General features: G+C 46.8%; 1 protein-coding gene across 7 annotated transcripts in view; it reads right to left on the bottom strand.

The window, feature by feature from the left end:
• The window catches only part of CARM1 (coactivator associated arginine methyltransferase 1), a 123,401-nt gene that overhangs the window by 12,401 nt on the left and 92,660 nt on the right, over window positions 1-18,340 (bottom strand). For 2 of the 7 annotated variants that reach the window (XR_014025274.1, XR_014025276.1), the window contains exon 13: window positions 2,058-2,317. The exons of 4 other annotated variants lie outside the window; for them this stretch is intronic. Coding sequence is in view for 1 of the 3 variants with exons in the window: in XM_081318782.1 (XP_081174908.1) it covers window positions 2,044-2,317 (274 nt within the window). In the remaining 2 variants the exon portion in view is untranslated. Of the gene's footprint in view, window positions 1-1,779; window positions 2,318-18,340 lie in introns of those variants that run through there. One more of the 7 variants, XM_081318782.1, reaches the window with a different exon arrangement.

The following is an 18,340-nucleotide window of genomic DNA, read 5'->3' as shown; positions in this document are numbered from 1 at the left end:
TTCAAAAAATTAAAGCGACTCTTTGCAGCTGAACCAATCTTTAAACACCCTGACCCCGGACAACAATTCATCATTCAAGCTGATGCAAGTGACGTGGCCATGGGTGCTGTTCTTTTAAAAAAAATCACAGTGGAGAGATTACAACCTTGCGCTTACATTTCCCAGAAATTAACTGAGACTGAGAAGAGGTGGGCAGTTTGGGAGAAAGAGGCTTTTGCAGTTCGTTGGGCTTTGCTGAGATGGCATCATTTCTTGGAGGAGGGGGAAAAATACCTCTTGAGGTATGGACTGATCACAAAAATTTGGAGGCTCTCAAGATCCCTGCAAATTATATCCCACGCAAGTTCGATGGGCTAAATACTTCATTCATTTTAATTTCACTTTAAAGTATTTTTTGGAGGCAAGAACTTTTTGGCTGATGCCTTGTCTAGAATGCCCAAGTTCAAGAGGAACCAAGAGGAAGTAATTAACTCCATTATTCCTCTAACACAATCCGCTTCCCAAATAACAACCAGATTGCACACACAGACACCCCCTGTTGGTCCTGACGATTGATCGCTAAAGGAATTGAAGACGTTAGAGACTGATGCCTGGTTTAAAGATAACAAAACTATATTGACTTTAAGGGGGGGATTAGTTTGGAAATGTTCTAAGTTATACCTCCCTCAAGGCCTCAGACTCCAAGTGTTTGCAACAGAGTCATCATGCTAAGCAAGCGGGTCACTTTGGATTTTTACAAACATTGCAACTAGTGCACAGGCAGTTTTGGTGGCCAAGAATGACAAGGGCATTGAGAGTTATGTAAAAAGTTGTACCACTTCTGCTACCATGAAGAAGCATCCTGAAAAACCACCAGAGATCTCGCGAGAAGTTAAAAAGTCTTATGGAACTTTTTTTTTTGTCCCACAAATGTGGCGAAGGCTGAGAAGCGAAAGGAGAACCGGAATGCACCTGAAAGGCAGATTAGTAAAAAAAAACACTTAGGGGAGGCGAGGGCATCTGGGTGGGGTGGCAACCTTATCCTGCACGGCTTTGGCAGGTGTCTGGCAGGGGGAGGGAAGCAACAGGCCCTGCCCCACCCCTCACATGGAGCACCCTGCTCCCGACAGTCCCCCCACCCCCCACGGCACCTTTTTTCCAGCTCCAATGCATCACTTCCTCCGCCACTGTGTGGGACTAAAAGTTCAATCAAGCAATTCCAACTTTGCAAGTTCTTTTTTCCCCCTGTGAGGTTGAAATTGATTGATTGAACCTGCGTGCCACCTGTGGCATGTGTGCCATAGGTTCGCCACCATGGCATAGGGAGAAAGCAGAGCTGCTTAACTCATTCTTTGCATCAGTCTTTACACAAAAAGAAACTATAACCCAGCCTACCAAAATCATAACTGTAAAAGACAGACTAGAAATAAAAATTAAAATAGGCAAAAAATGGTAAGAGAACACCTGTCTGATCTTGAGGAATATAAATCATCAGGACCTGGTGGATTACATCCCAGAGTACAGAAGGAACTGGCAGATGTTATCTCAGAACCATTGTACCATACCTTTGAAAAATCCTGGAACACCAAAGAATTACCTGAGTATTGGAAAAGAGCTGATGTTGTTCCCATCTTCAAAAAAAGAAGAAAAAAACAGACCCAGGAAACTACAGACCAATCAGCCTAACATCAATACTTGGGAAACCCCCCCCCCCCAGATCTGTAGAACATCTAGAAATAAATAAAATTATAACTAGTAGACAGTACGGGTTTGTTAAACAGTGTCAGGACCCACCCCAATCCACATCTTAGGAAAGAACAACTCTTGGAGACAGGATTGTCCAAGCAGGAACTTTTACTAAAACATGATTGACAGTGGATAATCTAGATAGGATCTGGAAACTGTCACAGATTGATACTTTTAAAGTGTCTCCGAGTAAAATCCCCTCCCCTCAGTCCATTTGGTCAGTCCCGGATCAGTTAAGTTTCATGTGTCAAAACCTTTCATGGGAAAAGAGAAACTTCATGCATTTACAACATTTGCTTCCTCCCCTTCAAATTCCAATCAGAGATACAAACCAGAATCCCACCCCTCTTTCTTTGTTCTTCTCAGTTCAAAGGTTCTTTCCCTGGTCTTTGATGATGGCCCCCAGGCAGGCTGAATAAACAACCTTGCATCTAGTGGATAGGGATGTCCAATTAACATCTTCTCTTCCCCTCCTTGGGAATGGCAGAATCCAGTAAGGGGGTGAGATTTAGATTTGCACAGATAGGGGGTTAGAAATGGAATATAAATGGATTCTGACAATCTGCTCTCCTTAAAAAAGAGATAGGTCCACCTGTAGAGGAAATAAAATATAAATGTTAGCCCGGTTTGTTAGGATATTCTGTATGAAACTTCTTAAGCAACTTTGGTGCTCTAATGTGATGTTTATTGGCCCACTCATTTTCTGAGGAGGGGAGGAGTTTCCAAGCTACTAGATATTGAATTGCTCCATGGTGTTTCCTAGAATCCAGGATTTCCTTCACCTCGAAGTGTTGTTCTCCTTCCACCATGATGGGAGGTGGTGGGGTTTTTGTTCGTAGGGGTGACTGTTGTTCTCTTTTAAGTAAACTGCAGTGAAAAATTGGGTGTATCTGCCTAAGAATTTTGGGTAGTCCTAATTCAACTGTTACTGGGTTTATTATTCTTTTAATTGGAAAAGGTCCAATATATTTTGGTCCGAGTTTTTTACAGGGTTGTAGTGATTTAAGGTATTTTGTGGATAAATATATCATTTGTCCCACCCTGAATGGTTTGGGATCGACTCTTTTTTTGTCCGCCTGTGTCTTGTATGCTTGCCTAGTTTCATCTAAAGCTTTCATAACGATTGGCCAGATGCTTTGTAATTGAGCAATCCATTCCTTCAGTTTGGGAATAACCGGTTTGTTTGGGGTTAGTTCTGGCATGGGGTTGAAATTTTGACTAGTAGCTACTTGAAAAGGAGTGTAACCTGTGCTGGAGTGGACTGCATTATTATATGCCACTTCTGCGAAAGGCAGTAGGTCCGTCCAGTTTGTTTTCTGGAAATTAATAAAGCATCTTAAATATTGCTCAAGTACTGAGTTAGACTTTTCACATTGACCATTCGATTGAGGATGATGACTAGAAGTCAGTCCTTGGGTGGTTCCTAAAAGGGATAAAAGTTCTTGCCAAAATGCCGACATAAATTGCACCCCATCAGATATGATCCTTTGTGGTGCCCCATGCAATCTGTAAATATGCTGCACGAAAAGTTTTGCTAAGGCTTTTGCGGTGGGGATCTTTTGGCAAGGGATGAAGTGCACTTGTTTGGAAAACAAGTCCGTGACCATCCAGACTACAGTGTTCCCATTGCTTTCTGGTTAATTCCACTATAAAATCCATGGCTATTTCTTTCCATGGGGCTGAGGGGTTCGCCACCGGTTGTAACAGTCCTGGCGACTTCCCTTGCAGCCTCTTAGCCGTCACACAAATTTGACAGCTGCCCACATAGCTTTCTATGTCCTTTTTCATGGATGGCCACCAAAATTGCCTTTTACTTAAGTGTAAGGTTTTTACAAACCCAAAGTGTCCTGCTGATTTTGTATCATGGCACAGCTGCATGAAATTGATCCTCTGGGTGGCAGGTATGTATAACTTCTCACCCACCGAAGGTAGTCCATCTTTAATTGTGCACACATGTCTATTTTACTGCAACCATTCATCAGTTTCCAAAGACTTTCGGAATTCTATTCCAGTTTGGCTATCCACCTGCGGCTTCATTTTTGCTTGGGTCCTGGTGGTGACCGGTGCTGCCAGTTGTTGTTTGGGCATGAGTGGTTTAGAGTCAGTGACCTGTGTGCTATTATATTGGGGCATGTGAGATAATGCATCCGGCAAGAAATTCTCCCCCCCCCCCCGGTAAGTGTTTGAGACTGAAACTGAATCAGTGAAAATGTTGGGACTAGCGGGCTTGCTTAGGAGTGAGTTTCCTGGGTGTTTTTAGAGCTTCCAAATTTTTGTGTTCTGTCCAGACCTGGAAGGGGATTTTATTTCCTTCAAGGAACTGGCGCCATGTAAGTAATGACCATTGCACAGAATATGCCTCCTTTTCCCACACAGGCCAACATTGTTCTGTCTCCGTGAGTTTCCTGGATGTATATGCACATGGTTGCAATGCCCCCTCGTCATTTTCAAGTAATAATACAGCTCCCACCACCACATCGCTTGCGTCTGCCTGTATTATAAAAGGTTTATCGGGATCTGGGTGTCTCAGGACAGGTTCGGCAGAAAAAAGTCTCTTTAGCCTCTCAAATGCTGCTTGACATTCCATTATCCACTTCAGGGGCTGGCTGGGTTTCACTGGGGACGCTCCCCCTTCGTTTTCAACAAGTTTGTGAATGGCAGGGCTGTTTGGGCAAATGAAGGGATAAACTGGCGGTAGAAGTTTGCAAACCCCAGGAAACTTTGCAATTGCTTCCGTGTGCAGGTGTGTGTGTGTGTGTGTGTGTGTGCCCATTCTAATATTGCCCTGACTTTCTCAGGGTCCATTTCGATGCCCTCTGGGGATATGCGATACCCCAGGTAGTCTATTCTTTCCTGGTGGAATTCACATTTCGATAGTTTAGCATATAGGTGGGCAGTCCGCAACTTTTTCAGAACTGCTCTGACTAGGTTAACATGTTCCTCTTTGGTCTCAGTGAAGGATGTCATCTAGGTAAACCAGGACCCCCTTATATAGGTGCTCTCTTAGCACTTTATTAATTAATTGCATAAAAACTGTGGGGGCTCCTTGCAGTCCAAATGGCAGAACTGTGAACTGGTAGCAACTCATTGGGCAATTGAACACAGTCTTCCATTCGTCTCCTTCCTTAATCCTAATGCAGTAGTATGCTTCTCTCAAGTCTAGTTTGCTAAAAATCCTTCCTTTTGATAGGTAGGATAGCATATTCTTCATTAGGGGTAGGGGATATACATTACATTCACTAATTGTGTTTAGAGACCTATAATCCACGAATAAGCAAAGAGAGCCATCCTTCTTCTCCCTGAACAGGACCGGAGCGGCCACTTTGGGTTTGGCAGGCTCAATAAATCCTCTTTCTAAGTTTTTCTTTATGAATCGTTCCATCTCCACCTTTTTTTTGGGAGGGGGGCTCATGGCATACATCCTGGGCTTTGGGAGTTTTGCCCCGGGTTTGAATTCTATAGCAGTCTGTGGGCCGGTGAGGGGGAAGCTTATCTGCCCATTCCTCACTGAAAACTTCAGCAAGGTCCCTGTATTCTTCCGGTATTTCTGGTAACCTCTTCTCTTCCCCCACTGATGCTGTCTCCTCTCTTCGGGTTGGGGGGTGCTTTGGGGTTTTAAGTTCCTATGCTCCCCCTCTGGGAAGTTGAGTTCTGCTGTCCTCCAATTTACCCAGGGGTTCCATTTCTTCAGCCATTCCAGTCCTAAAATCATTGGGCCTTCCATTCCTGGGGCCACTACAAATGTTATGTCTTCCTCATGAGTCCCCAGGGACTGGTGAACTGGTAAGGTGGCTATGGACCCCCCCTGTTATGGACCCATCTAACTGGCCAAAGGAGATTGGTTGTTTTATTCTCCTCACTGGGATCCCCAAATTCCCCACCAGCGTCGGGCTGATGAGGCAGCGGGTGCAGCCAGAGTCTATTAGGGCTTTTACTTTGATGGCTTCAGGCATAGAGGAAGCTAATTAATATAATAACTAAGGATGGGTGGAATGGATCCACTTAACCAATGGTTCTCCCTCTGAGCTGTCTTCCGAGGTGTTCACCGCCCCTGCGGTGTAGGCCAGAATCCAATCCCAGTCCTTGGCAGGGGTTGTGGACCCTACAGCCTCTGTCCCCCTCATGGAAGGTTCTTTTGGGTTGCCTTGGGACTTCTCTGGTCTCCTGGAGGGTGATGCCTCTGATTTATGCTGAGGGGCTTTTGAGCGGCATTCTGTGGTGCAGTGGCCCTCTCTCCCGCATTTGAAACAGCCTGTTGATTTCTTAGCTATGGACGGTGGTTTTGCCACCTCGCATGTTTGCTCGGGCAGCGGGCATCTCCATGGTTTTCCCCAGTGATGCCTCTTTAGTAGGTCTATTTCCACCTCCTCTGCCAGGACATACCAGTCGTCAAGGTGGGGTGGGTCTCCTTGAGGCAGGCAAGCATCATACAGGTTGTAGTTTAGCCCGTCTTTGAAATGGCTAAGGAGGATGTCTTCCAGCCAGTTCAGCTTTCTGGCAATGGCTCGGAATTCTTGGGTATATTCAGCCACCGGCCGTCTGCCCTGCCTCACCGTTTTGATTCTCTCCTGGGCCTTACGATCAGCCAAAGGATCCTCAAACCGCCTCCTCAAGGATATGAATTGGTTGAAATCGTTGAGTTCTGGGGCGCTGGAGTCATGCAGGTTCACCACCCAATCTGCAGCCGGTCCATCTAAGGCGGATTGCACAATACGGATGCGGGCTTTGTCACTGGGGATGTCCCATCCATATTCTTCCATATAGCTGAGGACTTGGGTTAGGAAAAACCCCAAGCGTGGTGGCTCTCCCCTGAATTTTGCTTCCAGGGGCGGTAGTCTTTGAATGGATCGTTGTCTGTGCAGCGGGCGGTATTGCCCCTCATCCTGATCCCCATCTGTAGTTCTGTGAGGGGTGGGTACTGCTGAGGCGCAGCTCCTGGTCCAGCAGACGGCCCCGGTGTTGCAGGTTCCGGATCCCCACCCACTGTCTCTCCAATTATGGGCCCAGGCGCTGCTGCGGTATTCAGGTTTCTCCTCTCTTAGTGAGCTAAAGGTTTTCTTCATCAGGTCAATAGCTTTCTCTAGGCTCCACTCATCTTCACTGACGTGCAGGGAGCTCTCCATCTCTTGCCTCCATTCGGTTTGGTGGCCGCCCCACCTCTGGGTCACTTTCCTCGATGCCTTTTCCCACTCGTTTTTCCTTCCAACGCCCATGGACCACCGCAGTTTGTGGTCATGCATCTCCACCATCTCTTCCCTGGAGGAATATGATGCTTCAGCTTCTGACCATTGGTGGAGTTTTGTTCGGGGGGAAAGTTCCCTTTCCATGGGGCTTTCCTTCTCCCTTTCCTCATCATTAGACATTGTATTTTTTGCAAAGTCCCCCGGTAAGGTTTTTCCTTCCAGGTTGACTTTTAATGCAGATCCTGTCTAATGTCAGGACCCACCCCAATCCATATCTTAGGAAAGAAGAACTCTTGGAGACAGGATTGTCCAAGCAGGAACTTTTACTAAAACATGATTGACAGTGGATAATCTAGACAGGATCTGGAAACTGTGTCACAGATTGATACTTTTAAAGTGTCCCCGAGTAAAAACCCCTCCCCTCAGTCCATTTGGTCAGTCCCGGATCAGTTAAGTTTCATGTGTCAAAACCTTTCATGGGAAAAGAGAAACTTCATGCATTTACAACATTTGCTTCCTCCCCTTCAAATTCCAATCAGATACAAACCAGAATCCCACCCCCTCTTTCTTTGGTCTTTTCATTTCACAGGTTCTTTCCCTGGTCTTTGATGATGGCCCCCAGGCAGGCTGAATAAACAACCTTGCATCTAGTGGATAGGGATGTCCAATTAACATCTTCTCTTCCCCTCCTTGGGAATGGCAGAATCCAGTAAGTGGGTGAGATTTAGATTTGCACAGATAGGGGGTTAGAAATGGAATATAAATGGATTCTGACACACAGATTATGCCAAAACAAACTTATTTATTCTTTGACAAAGTGACTAAAACAGTAGACCAACAAAATGCTGTGGACATAGTATACTTACAGTAGATTTCAGTAAGATATTTGACAAAGAATACCACAACCTACATTTTGGTAAACTAGAAAAATGTGGGATAGACAGCTTCACCATCAGATGGATTTGTAACTGGCCAACAAACCATACTTAATAAGTACTCCTTAATGGTATTATGTCTACATGGAGGAAAGTAAGCAGTATGGTACCACAAGGTTCTGTCTTAGGTCCAGTACTCTTCAATATCTTCATAAATGACTTTGATGAGGGAATAGAAGGAGAACTAATCAAATTTGCAGATTACACTAAGCTGGCAGGAATAGCTAACATCCCAGAAGATAAGCTCAGGATCCAAAAAGATCTTGAAAGACTTGAACAATGTGCCCTATCCAATAACAACTTCATAACAATGAGGACAATTAACCTGTGGAACAGCTTGCCTTCAGATTTTGGTAGGTTCTTCATCACTAGATGCTTTTAAGAAGAGATTGGACAGTCACTTATCCAAAATAATAATAATAATAATTTAATTTTTATACCGCCCTTCTCCCGAAGGACTGGTATAGGGTCTCTATTCTGATTTGATTTGAACATGAAATTTAATGTGGGGAAAAGCAAAGCTTTACACCTAAGCGGGAAAAATCAAAGGTACAAGTATTGATCAGGTGAAACCTGGGTCACAAACAGTAACTATGAGAGGGACCTGGAGTCCTAGTGGAAAATCACTAAAACATGAGCCAGTAGTGTACAGCAGCAGCCAAAAAAGCTAATACAATCCTTGATTGTATAAATAGAGCCATAGAATCAAAATCACGTGAAGTATTAGTACTGCTTTACTTAGTAAGACCACACCTGGAATACTGCATCCATTTTATATTGAGACCTTTGAAAAAGTGCAAAGAGCAACTAAGATGATTAAGGGCCTGGAGACAAAAACATATGAAGAACAGTTGCAGGAATTGAGTATGGCTAATCTAGACAAAAAAGGACTAGGGGTGACATGATAGCAGTATTCCAATATTTGAAGGGCTGCCACAAAGAAGAGAGAGTCAACTTATTTTCCAAAGCACCAGAAGGCAAGACAAGAAACAATGGATGGAAATAAATCAAGGAGAGAAGCAACCTGGAATTAAGGAGAATTAACAGCGAGAACAATTAACCAGTGGAACAGCTTGCCTGCAGACGTTGTAGGTGCTTCATCACTCAAGGTTTTTAAGAAAAGCCTGGATAACCATATGTTTGAAATGGTATAGGGTCTCCTTCTTGAGCAGGTTAGACTACAAAACCTCCAAGGTCCCTCCAGCTCTATTCTGAACTGATTGATTGAGTTCTTTGTGCAACCATGCTGGTTTCTTCTTAAGATTTCTTATTTTCCTTTTTTAATGTTATTGAGCTGAATTGGGCTTTTATAATAATATTTTTCAGAGTTTCCCAAACTTGAGTTTTTTTTCTCCTTTAAGATTTTCATCCATGAAATCCTTCCCAAGCTCTCTGGGTTTGTTAAAATCAGCTCTTTTAAAGCCTAAGACCCTGGTTGATTATGGTCTGTTGCTTGTTTCTACATTATATCAATTTCCAATATGACATGGTCGCTCTCCTCCAAAGTTCCTGCAGCTTCAACCCACTCTATCACTTCTTCTATTAGCAAGAATTAGGTCCAGTATTGCTGTTCCAGAACTAATTCTTATTTGCATCTATCTTCATGCAAAACAAAACAAAATAATCAAAACCAGCATCACAGAAGACAAAATAGGAATACAAATCAAAATAGGTAAGAAAATGGTAAGAAAACATCTATCTCCTTAGACAAGTATAAATCACCAGGACCAGATGGATTACATCCCATGGTTTTGAAGGCACTTGCAGATATGATCTCAGAACCACTGAACTGTATCTTTCAGATCTCTTGGAACACAGGGGAACTACTAGAGCAGTGCTTTTCAACCTTTTCACAGATTGTACCACTTTTAGGACATGACAATATTCAAGTACCACCAGTGCTTAGCAAGATGTCAAAAACTTGATGACCAAAAAAAGAGAAAAAAAATTGGTTTTAATTTCTTCAGTGGTGGTTCCTTTGCTGAATCACTTTCCCTTTGTGCCAATGAACTTATTATGAATTTATCCTTATTTATTAATATGCACCACTACCTTGGTGGTCAGGTGGCTGTTTGGCCCTTATTCTTCTTTCCCTCTCCTCTTTCTTTTTCACGGCCTCTACTCCGTTGATCCTTCTGCTTGTTTCACAGAAGCCTCTCTTTTTCTCTTTCTTTTCACTGCTTTTCTCACAGAAGACTCTCCTCTTTCTCCTCATTGCTCCATCCAAAGACTCGGTGTGGCTGCCGGCCACTCCCCAGGCCACTGGAAGTGCCAATCAGCTGTAGCTGCACGCGCTGATCCTGGGCTCTCAGCAAAGCCCCAGCAACACTACAGCTCCAGCTGACTCTCCCCCAGGTCTCTCTGTTGCTGGAGCCACTTCAGCTCATCAACACTGCTACCACTTCAGGTCATTCCCCCCCATACTTGTCTAGGTTGCATACCACCTGCCAGGTGCCAAAGTACCAGCAGTGGTATGCGTACCACCAGTTGAAAAGCCCTGTATTAAAGGACTGGAAAAGAGCTAATGTGGTTCCAATCTTCAAAAAGGAAAAAAGTAAATCCAGGAAACCATAGATCATCGGTAGCTAATTAACATTAACATTAATCATGAATACTTAGAAAAATCCTGTAAAAGGTAATCAAGCAGCTGCTTTACAAGCACCTAGATACAAACAAGGCAATTACCACCGAGTTTATTAAAAATAGATCATGCCAGAGAAATTTTATTGTCTTCTTTGACCAAGTGACTAAATTAGTGGATCAGGAAAATGCTGGGGCCATAGTTTTGTGAGACTTCAGTAATGCATTTGACAAAGTAGACCATAGTTTACTTCTAGGTTAAGATAGAACATTGTGGGATAGACAGTACCGCCATCAGATAGATTAGTAATTGGCTGACCACCTTACTCTGCATGTAGTCCTTAATGCAGAGGTAATTAATTTTCCCAAGGAGCTACATGAAAAACCTGGAGCTGTGGTAGAGGGCCACTGCTCCCTTGCTACCAGCCCCACAGTGGACTGCCCAGGAACAGTCAAAAGGCTGAATGTGGCCTGTGGTATGTTAGCAACAAACCCAACTGAGCCCCAGGGCCACACCTCAGGAGAAGGGATTCACTCCCGCCTATCTGTACAATAGTGGTCTCCCACGGACATAAGGTCTCCCGTATAACTACCGCCACCCCACTGCCCCTGCCCTGAGCCCACGGCCAATGTAACACACAGAAACCTTGAGGGCAAAGCTCAGTCAGAGGGACACCTCCCTCTGAGCCCAACCAGGTTTCTGTAATGCATGCCAGATCCGCGTGTTCCTCCTCGATCAAATCACGGACGAGGGGAGCCTTTTTCACAACGGATCTGGCATTAAAGTACACCAGCCTGAGCTCAGGGCAGGGGCGGTGGGGTGGCGGTAGTTATACGGGAGACCTTATGTCCGTGGGAGACCACTATTGTACAGATAGGCGGGAGTGAATCCCTTCTCCTGAGGTGTGGCCCTGGGGCTCAGTTGGGCTTGTTGCTAACATACCTGGTGCCCAACTGTGTAGCAACGGCCCTGCCCGAGCTTCTCGATGCCCTCTCAGGATTGACGGTTGAGTTTCCCAGACTTATAGTTCTGGGCAATTTTAACCTGCCTTCTCTGGGAGGGTCATCTGAGTTGGCCCGGGAGTTCATGGCCTCCACGACAGCCATGGACCTGACCCAAGTAATTCAGGGTCCGACTCATGGGGGAGGACACACTCTCGACCTAGTTTTCTTATCTGGGCAGTGGTTTCATGATCTGGGAGGGGGCTCGTCAACTATTGTCCCTGTCATGGTCTGATCATCACCTCCTGCGGTTGGTCTTCCGCTATGCCACCACCCACTGCTGGGCTGCGGAACCGACCAGGTGGTTCTGCCCCAGGCACCTAATGGATCCGGAACGGTTCAAGATGGCGCTTGGGTCTATACCTATCCCCCTCGCTCACAGCCCGGCCGACACCTTGGTGGATGCCTGGGAAAGGGCTGCCACTGAGGCGCTCGACCATGTTGTACCCTTGCGACCCCTGAACCGGGAGATGAAGCAAGACAAGGTCTAGAGAGCTGTTGGAGATCCAGCCGGTCTGAGTCTGACCGATTGCGGTTAACAACCTTTATGAGGTCTTATCTCGCGGCGATGAGGACAGCGAAGTCTAATTACTTCACTGCCCTCATCGCGTCCGCAGATAATCGCCCGGCTGCTCTGTTTAGGGTGACTCGCTCCCTCCTTAATCAGGAGGTGAAGGAGGAGCCCTTGCAGGGGCGGGCCGACGAGTTTAGCTATCATCTGACGGACAAAATCGCTCAGATTCGAGCCGGTTTGGATTCTGACTGGGCAGAGACTGACGGGGAGGAATTGAGCGGTCTAGAGAATGTTACCTGGAGTGAATTCGATCCTGTGACCCCAGATGAGGTGGACAGGATCATGAGGAGACTGAGTTCCGCCACGTGTTTATTGGACCCGTGCCCCTCCTGGCTGGTATATGCAGCCCGGGAGGAGACACGAGGCTGGTTCCAGGCAGCAATAACTGCTTCTTTGAGGGAGGGTACCTTCCCTGTTGCCTTGAAGGAGGCAGTGGTGAGGCCCCTCCTCAAGAAGCTTGCCCTGGACCCAGCTATTTTGAACAACTATCGTCCGGTCTCCAACCTTCGCTTTCTTACGAAGGTGGTTGAGAGCGTGGTGGCACTTCAGCTCCCTCTGTTCCTGGAGGAAACTGATTATCTGGACCCGTACCAATCGGGTTTCAGGCCCGGGTACAGCACGGAGATGGCATTGGTTGCGCTGGTGAATGATCTCTGCCGGGCTCGGGACATGGGTTGTTCCTTTGTCCTAGTCCTATTAGACCTCTTAGCGGCTTTTGATACCATCGACCATGGTATCCTACTGCGGCGTCTCAGGGGGTTGGGAGTGGGGGGCACTGTTTTACAGTGGTTCTCCTACCTCCTAGGCCGCTCGCAGTCGGTGTTGACGGGAGGGCAGAGGTCCGCCCTGAGGCCTCTCGTTTGTGGAGTTCCTCAGGGGTCGGTCCTCTCTCCCCTCTTGTTCAACATCTATATGAAGCCGCTGGGTGAGCTCATTCGTGGTTTCGGGGTGGGGTATCATCAGTATGCTGATGATACCCAGCTTTTTCTTTCCACCCCGAACCAACCCAGTGATGCCCTCGACGTGATGTCCCGTTGGCTAGAGGCAGTTCGGGTTTGGATGGGGAGAAACAGGCTTCGTCTCAATCCTGCCAAGACTGAGTGGCTGTGCATACCGGCATCTCAGACTAACCAATCTTTTCCATCGTTAACTATGAGGGGGTGAGGTGTTATCCCCCGTTGATAGGGCCTGCAACTTGGGCGTCCTCCTGGATTCACGGCTCAGTTTGGAAGATCATATAGGAGCCGTGGCCAGGGGGGCTTTTGCCCAGGTTCGCCTGGTGCGCCAGTTACAGCCCTATCTGGACCGAGATGCCCTACGCACAGTCACCCATGCGCTCGTGATCTCCCGGCTAGACTACTGCAATGCTCTGTACATGGGGCTGCCCCTGAGGACCACTCGGAGGCTTCAGTTGGTGCAGAATGCAGCCGCGCGAGTTGTGATGGGAGTCTCCCGATACTCCCATGTAACACCTCTTCTCCGCGAGCTGCATTGGCTTCCAGTTGCCCTCCAGGTGAGATTCAAGGTGCTGGTGAAGACCTATAAAGCCTTAAATGGCATAGGCCCAGATTATCTGAGGGAGCACCTGCTGCCATTGTCCTGTGCGCTACCACAGAGAGGGCCTCCTCAGGGTACCGCCGGTCAAGGATTGCCGACGGGCGATCCCCAGGGGGAGGGCGTTCTCTGTGGGCGCGCCTGCCCTATGGAATCAACTGCCAATGGAACTCCGCCCTGAGTCCTTTGGGAGTAGGGCGGTATATAAACCGAATAAATAAATAAATAGCCACCAATGAATAGAATGGAGCTGGAAGGGACCTTGGAGGTCTTCTAGTCCAGCCCTCCACTTAAGCAGACAAGTGACTGACAAGTCTATTCTTAAAAACCTCCAGTGATGGAGCACCCATGAATTTTCTGAAGGTAAGCTGTTCCACTGGTTAATTGTCCTCACTGTTAGGAACTTTCTTCTTAATTCCAGGTTGCTCCTCTCTTTGATCAGTTTCCAACCATTGTTTCCTGTCCTGCCCTCTGGTGCTTTAGAGAATAATTTGACCTCCTCTTCTTTGTGGCAGCCTCTTAAATACAAGAATATTGCTATCATGTCATCCCCGTTTCTTCTTTTTAGATTAGCTAAAACTAAGTCCTGCAGCCATTCTTCATATGTTTTAGTCTCTAGGCCTTGGAACATCTTAAGTTGCTCTTCTCTGAACTCTGAACTTTCCAAGGTCTCAACCTCTTTTTTGTAGTATGGTGACCAAAATTGGTTGCAGTATTCCCCATGTAGTCTCACTAGGGTTTTATAAAGTGGTACTAATACTTTGTGTGATCTTGATTCTATGCCTCTGTTTATGCAACCCAGGATTGTATTAGGATTCTATCCTACTGTTCATGCAGACTAGGAGTGCATTTGCTTTTTTGGCTTCTGCTGCACATTGCTGGCTCATAGTCAAGTGATCGTCTACTAGGACTTCAAGGTCCGTCTCACAGTTACTGTTTTTGAGCCAGGTCTCACCTAATCTGTACTTATATCATTGATTTTTCCTGCCTAAATGTAAAACTTTGCTTTCCTCCACATTAAAACTCATTTTATTGGATAGGGCCCATTGTTCCAGTTTGTCAAGATCTTTTTGAATCCTGAGCTTGTGTCAGAACCCATTTCTTTGGTGGGGGGCTTTCTTCTTTTCCTTTTCCTTTCTATGGGTTCTGCCATACTCCTGGGGCGAAGGGGGAGGTTTTTGTGGAATTGTATGTGTATTGCCCTTTTGCTTAGCTGCTACAATGTATCCTCTCTGCTTCTTTTATCTGCTTGCTCTTTGAACTATTCTCCCCTTGAGGCCAACCTGGGGAGAGAAAGGAATGTGCCTCTAGCCATCTGGCTTATCTCTTGCTGCAGAAGAGGAGGTGGGAAGACCCAACAATGTTTTCACAGCCTTGGTAACGGAGTCTTATCAGCCTCATTCCCACAGAGGACCTAACATCTAGGGATTGGCCCGTTTGAACTGACCGGATGAACTGACCGGTTAGATGACCTTGGTGGGGGCTCCCCAATTGTTATGCCCCTGTCATGGACCGATCATCATCTCCTGCGGCTGGTCTTCCGTTTTGCCACTCCCCACCGTGGGTGTGTGGAACCAACTAGATGGTACCGCCCCAGGCACTTAATGGACCCTGAGAGGTTCCAGGCAGCGCTGGGGTCCCCACCTGCCTCCTTCGCTCACAACTCGGCGGATGCCTTAGTGGAAGCCTGGGAAAGGGCAGCCACAGAGGCTCTTGACCGAGTTGTACCCTTGCGGCCCCTGACCCGGTGCAGATCCCATCGAGCTCCATGGTTTTCCGCGGAGCTTCGGGAGATGAAGCGTCGGAGATGGGGCCTAGAGAGCTGTTGGAGATCCAGCCGATCCGAATCCGACCGATTGCGACTAAGAACCTACATTAGGTCTTATCTCGCTGCGATAAGGGCGGCGAGGTCTAATCACTTCGCTACCCTTATCGCGTCCGCAGATAATCGCCCGGCCGCCCTGTTTAGGGTGACCCGCTCCCTCCTTAATCAGGAGGTGAGGGAAGAACCCTTGCAGGGTCGTGCCGAGGAGTTTAACCAACATCTGTCGGACAAAATCGCTCGGATTCGGACCAGTCTGGACTCTGACTGGGCAGAGTCTGACGATCAGGACACGGGTGGTCTTGTCGACATTACCTGGGAGGAGTTTGATTCTGTGACTCCGGAGGAAGTGGACAGGATTATGGGGAGGCTGAGCTCCACCACATGTTTATTGGACCCGTGCCCTTCCTGGCTGGTTTATGCGGCCCAGGAGGGGACACGAGGCTGGTTCCAGGCGGTTATATCTGCCTCTTTGAGTGAGGGTAGTTTCCCCGCCGTCTTGAAAGAGGCGGTGGTGAGACCTCTCCTCAAGAAGCCTGCCTTGGACCAAGCTGTGTTGAATAACTTTCGTCGGGTCTCCAACCTTCGCTTTCTTGCGAAGGTTGTTGAGAGTGTGGTGGCGCATCAGCTCCCTCTGGTCCTGGATGAAGCGGATTATCTAGACCCGTACCAATCGGGTTTCAGGCCCGGGTACAGCACGGAGACGGCATTGGTCGCTCTGGTGAATGATCTCTGGAGGGCTCGGGACAGGGGCCATTCCTCTGTCCTAGTCCTATTAGACCTCTCAGCGGCGTTCGATACCATCGACCATGGTATCCTGCTGTGGCGTCTCAGGGGATTGGGAGTGGGAGGCACGGTTTTGCAGTGGTTCTCCTCCTATCTCCTGGGACGTTCGCAGTCGGTGTTGGCAGGGGGACAGAGGTCGACCTCGAGGTCTCTCGTTTGTGGAGTTCCTCAGGGGTCGGTCCTCTCGCCTCTCCTGTTCAACATCTACAAGAAACCGCTGGGTGAGATCATTCGTGGTTTTGGAGTTGGGTATCATCAGTATGCCGATGATACCCAGCTTTTCATTTCGACCCCAAACCACCCCAGTGATGCCCTCAACGTGATGTCCCGTTGCCTGGAGGCGGTTCGGGTCTGGATGGGGAGGAACAGACTTCAACTCAACCCCGACAAGACTGAGTGGCTGTGCATACCGGCATTCCGGGATATTCAGAACATTCCATCTCTTTCCATGGGGGGTGAACTATTACCCCCCGTAGATAGGGCTCGCAACTTGGGAGTCCTCCTAGATTCACGGCTCACTCTGGAAGACCATATAGTAGCTGTGACTAGGGGGGCCTTCGCCCAGGTTCGCCTGGTGCTCCAGTTGCGGCCCTATCTAGACCGGGATGCTTTATGTACGGTCACTCACGCGCTCGTGACCTCTCGTCTGGACTACTGCAACGCTCTCTACATGGGGCTGCCCTTGAGGACCACTCGGAGGCTCCAACTGGTACAGAATGCAGCCGCGAGAGTTGTGTTGGGAGTCTCCCGATACTCCCATGTTACACCTCTGCTCCGTGAGCTGCATTGGTTACCAGTTGTCTTCCGGGTGAGATTCAAGGTACTGGTAATGGTGTTTAAGGCCCTACATGGCATGGGTCCGGAGTACCTTGGGGAGCACCTGCTGCCAGCATCAACTTCCCTCCGCCCTGTGCGGTCCCACAGAGAGGGCCTCCTCAGGGTGCCACCGGTCCAAGAATGCCGTCTGGTGGCCCCCAGGGGGAGGTCCTTCTCTGTGGGTGCGCTGGATTTGTGGAACCGTTTACCGGATGAGCTCTGGATGGCGCCCGACCTTCGCTCCTTCCGACGGGATCTTAAGACTTACTTGTTTGAACAAGCCGGCCTGGCCTGATGGGTTTTGGGGGTTTTATTACTGTTTTTAATGTATTTTAACTTATTGTTTTAAGGTATTGGGCACTTTGTTTAATTTTTTCTTAATTTTTGTATTCTTGTATTAGTATTTATTGCCCTGTTCACCGCCCTGAGTCCTTCGGGAGAAGGGCGGTATACAAGTAAAATTATTATTATTATTATTATTATTATTATTATTATTATTATTATTATTATTATTATTATTATTATTATTATTATTATTATAATTATTATTATTATATAAGATTTTATGCTGTGCTGAAATGGACAGGTTGATGTTAGAAGTCAAGGATAAGAGTGAAACAGATTATTATGAAATCTGCAATAAATTGTATAATTGGTTGGAAAAAAAACAAATATATGGAAAAACTTTTGGATTTAAGCAAAACATATTGATTAAGAAAGATACGGGTCAAAGGGAAAATATTAAAGTGAAAATTAAGAATATAGATGATGGGACCTACCAGAGAGAATATTGTAAAGAGAAACATTTGTTTGTATATATGGATTATGAATTATAGAAAACAATTGTTTCTATAATTGGAATTGGTTGCCGGTTGAGCTCCGGATGGCGCCCGACCTTCGCTCCTTCCGTCGCGATCTGAAGACACTCTTATTTGAACAAGCCGGCCTGGCCTGATGGGGGATGGGTTGGGTTTTTATTGTCATTTTTAATATATGTATTTACTGTTTTTAGTTGGGCATATGTTTAATTTTCTTTTAACTTTTGTATTTTTGTATTTTTTATATATCTGCCCTGTTCACCGCCCTGAGTCCTTTGGGAGAAGGGCGGTATATAAATAAAATTAAATAAATAAATAAATAAATTTTGTGGTGGGGTTTGCTTTTTGCTCCTTCAATCTATTGATTTGAGCGGGAAACCCTCAGATCCTGCCTTCTATGCCTGCTGTCAGCTACTCCTAATAAAAGTTCCTTTTGCGATGAATCTATTCCAAGAGTTCTGCTTTCTTGGGAAGAGGTTTTGAGGCATGTCCTTACAGCTTGTCTTCTGAGGTGTTGGCTATTCCTGCCAGTTTAGTGTCATCTG

The sequence above is a fragment of the Vipera berus genome (assembly GCF_964194415.1).
Source record: "Vipera berus genome assembly, chromosome: 2".
Taxonomy (NCBI): Eukaryota; Metazoa; Chordata; class Lepidosauria; order Squamata; family Viperidae; genus Vipera; species Vipera berus.
The sequence above is the reverse complement of the archived record's forward strand: the minus strand, read 5'-3'. Positions and strand labels throughout refer to the sequence as shown.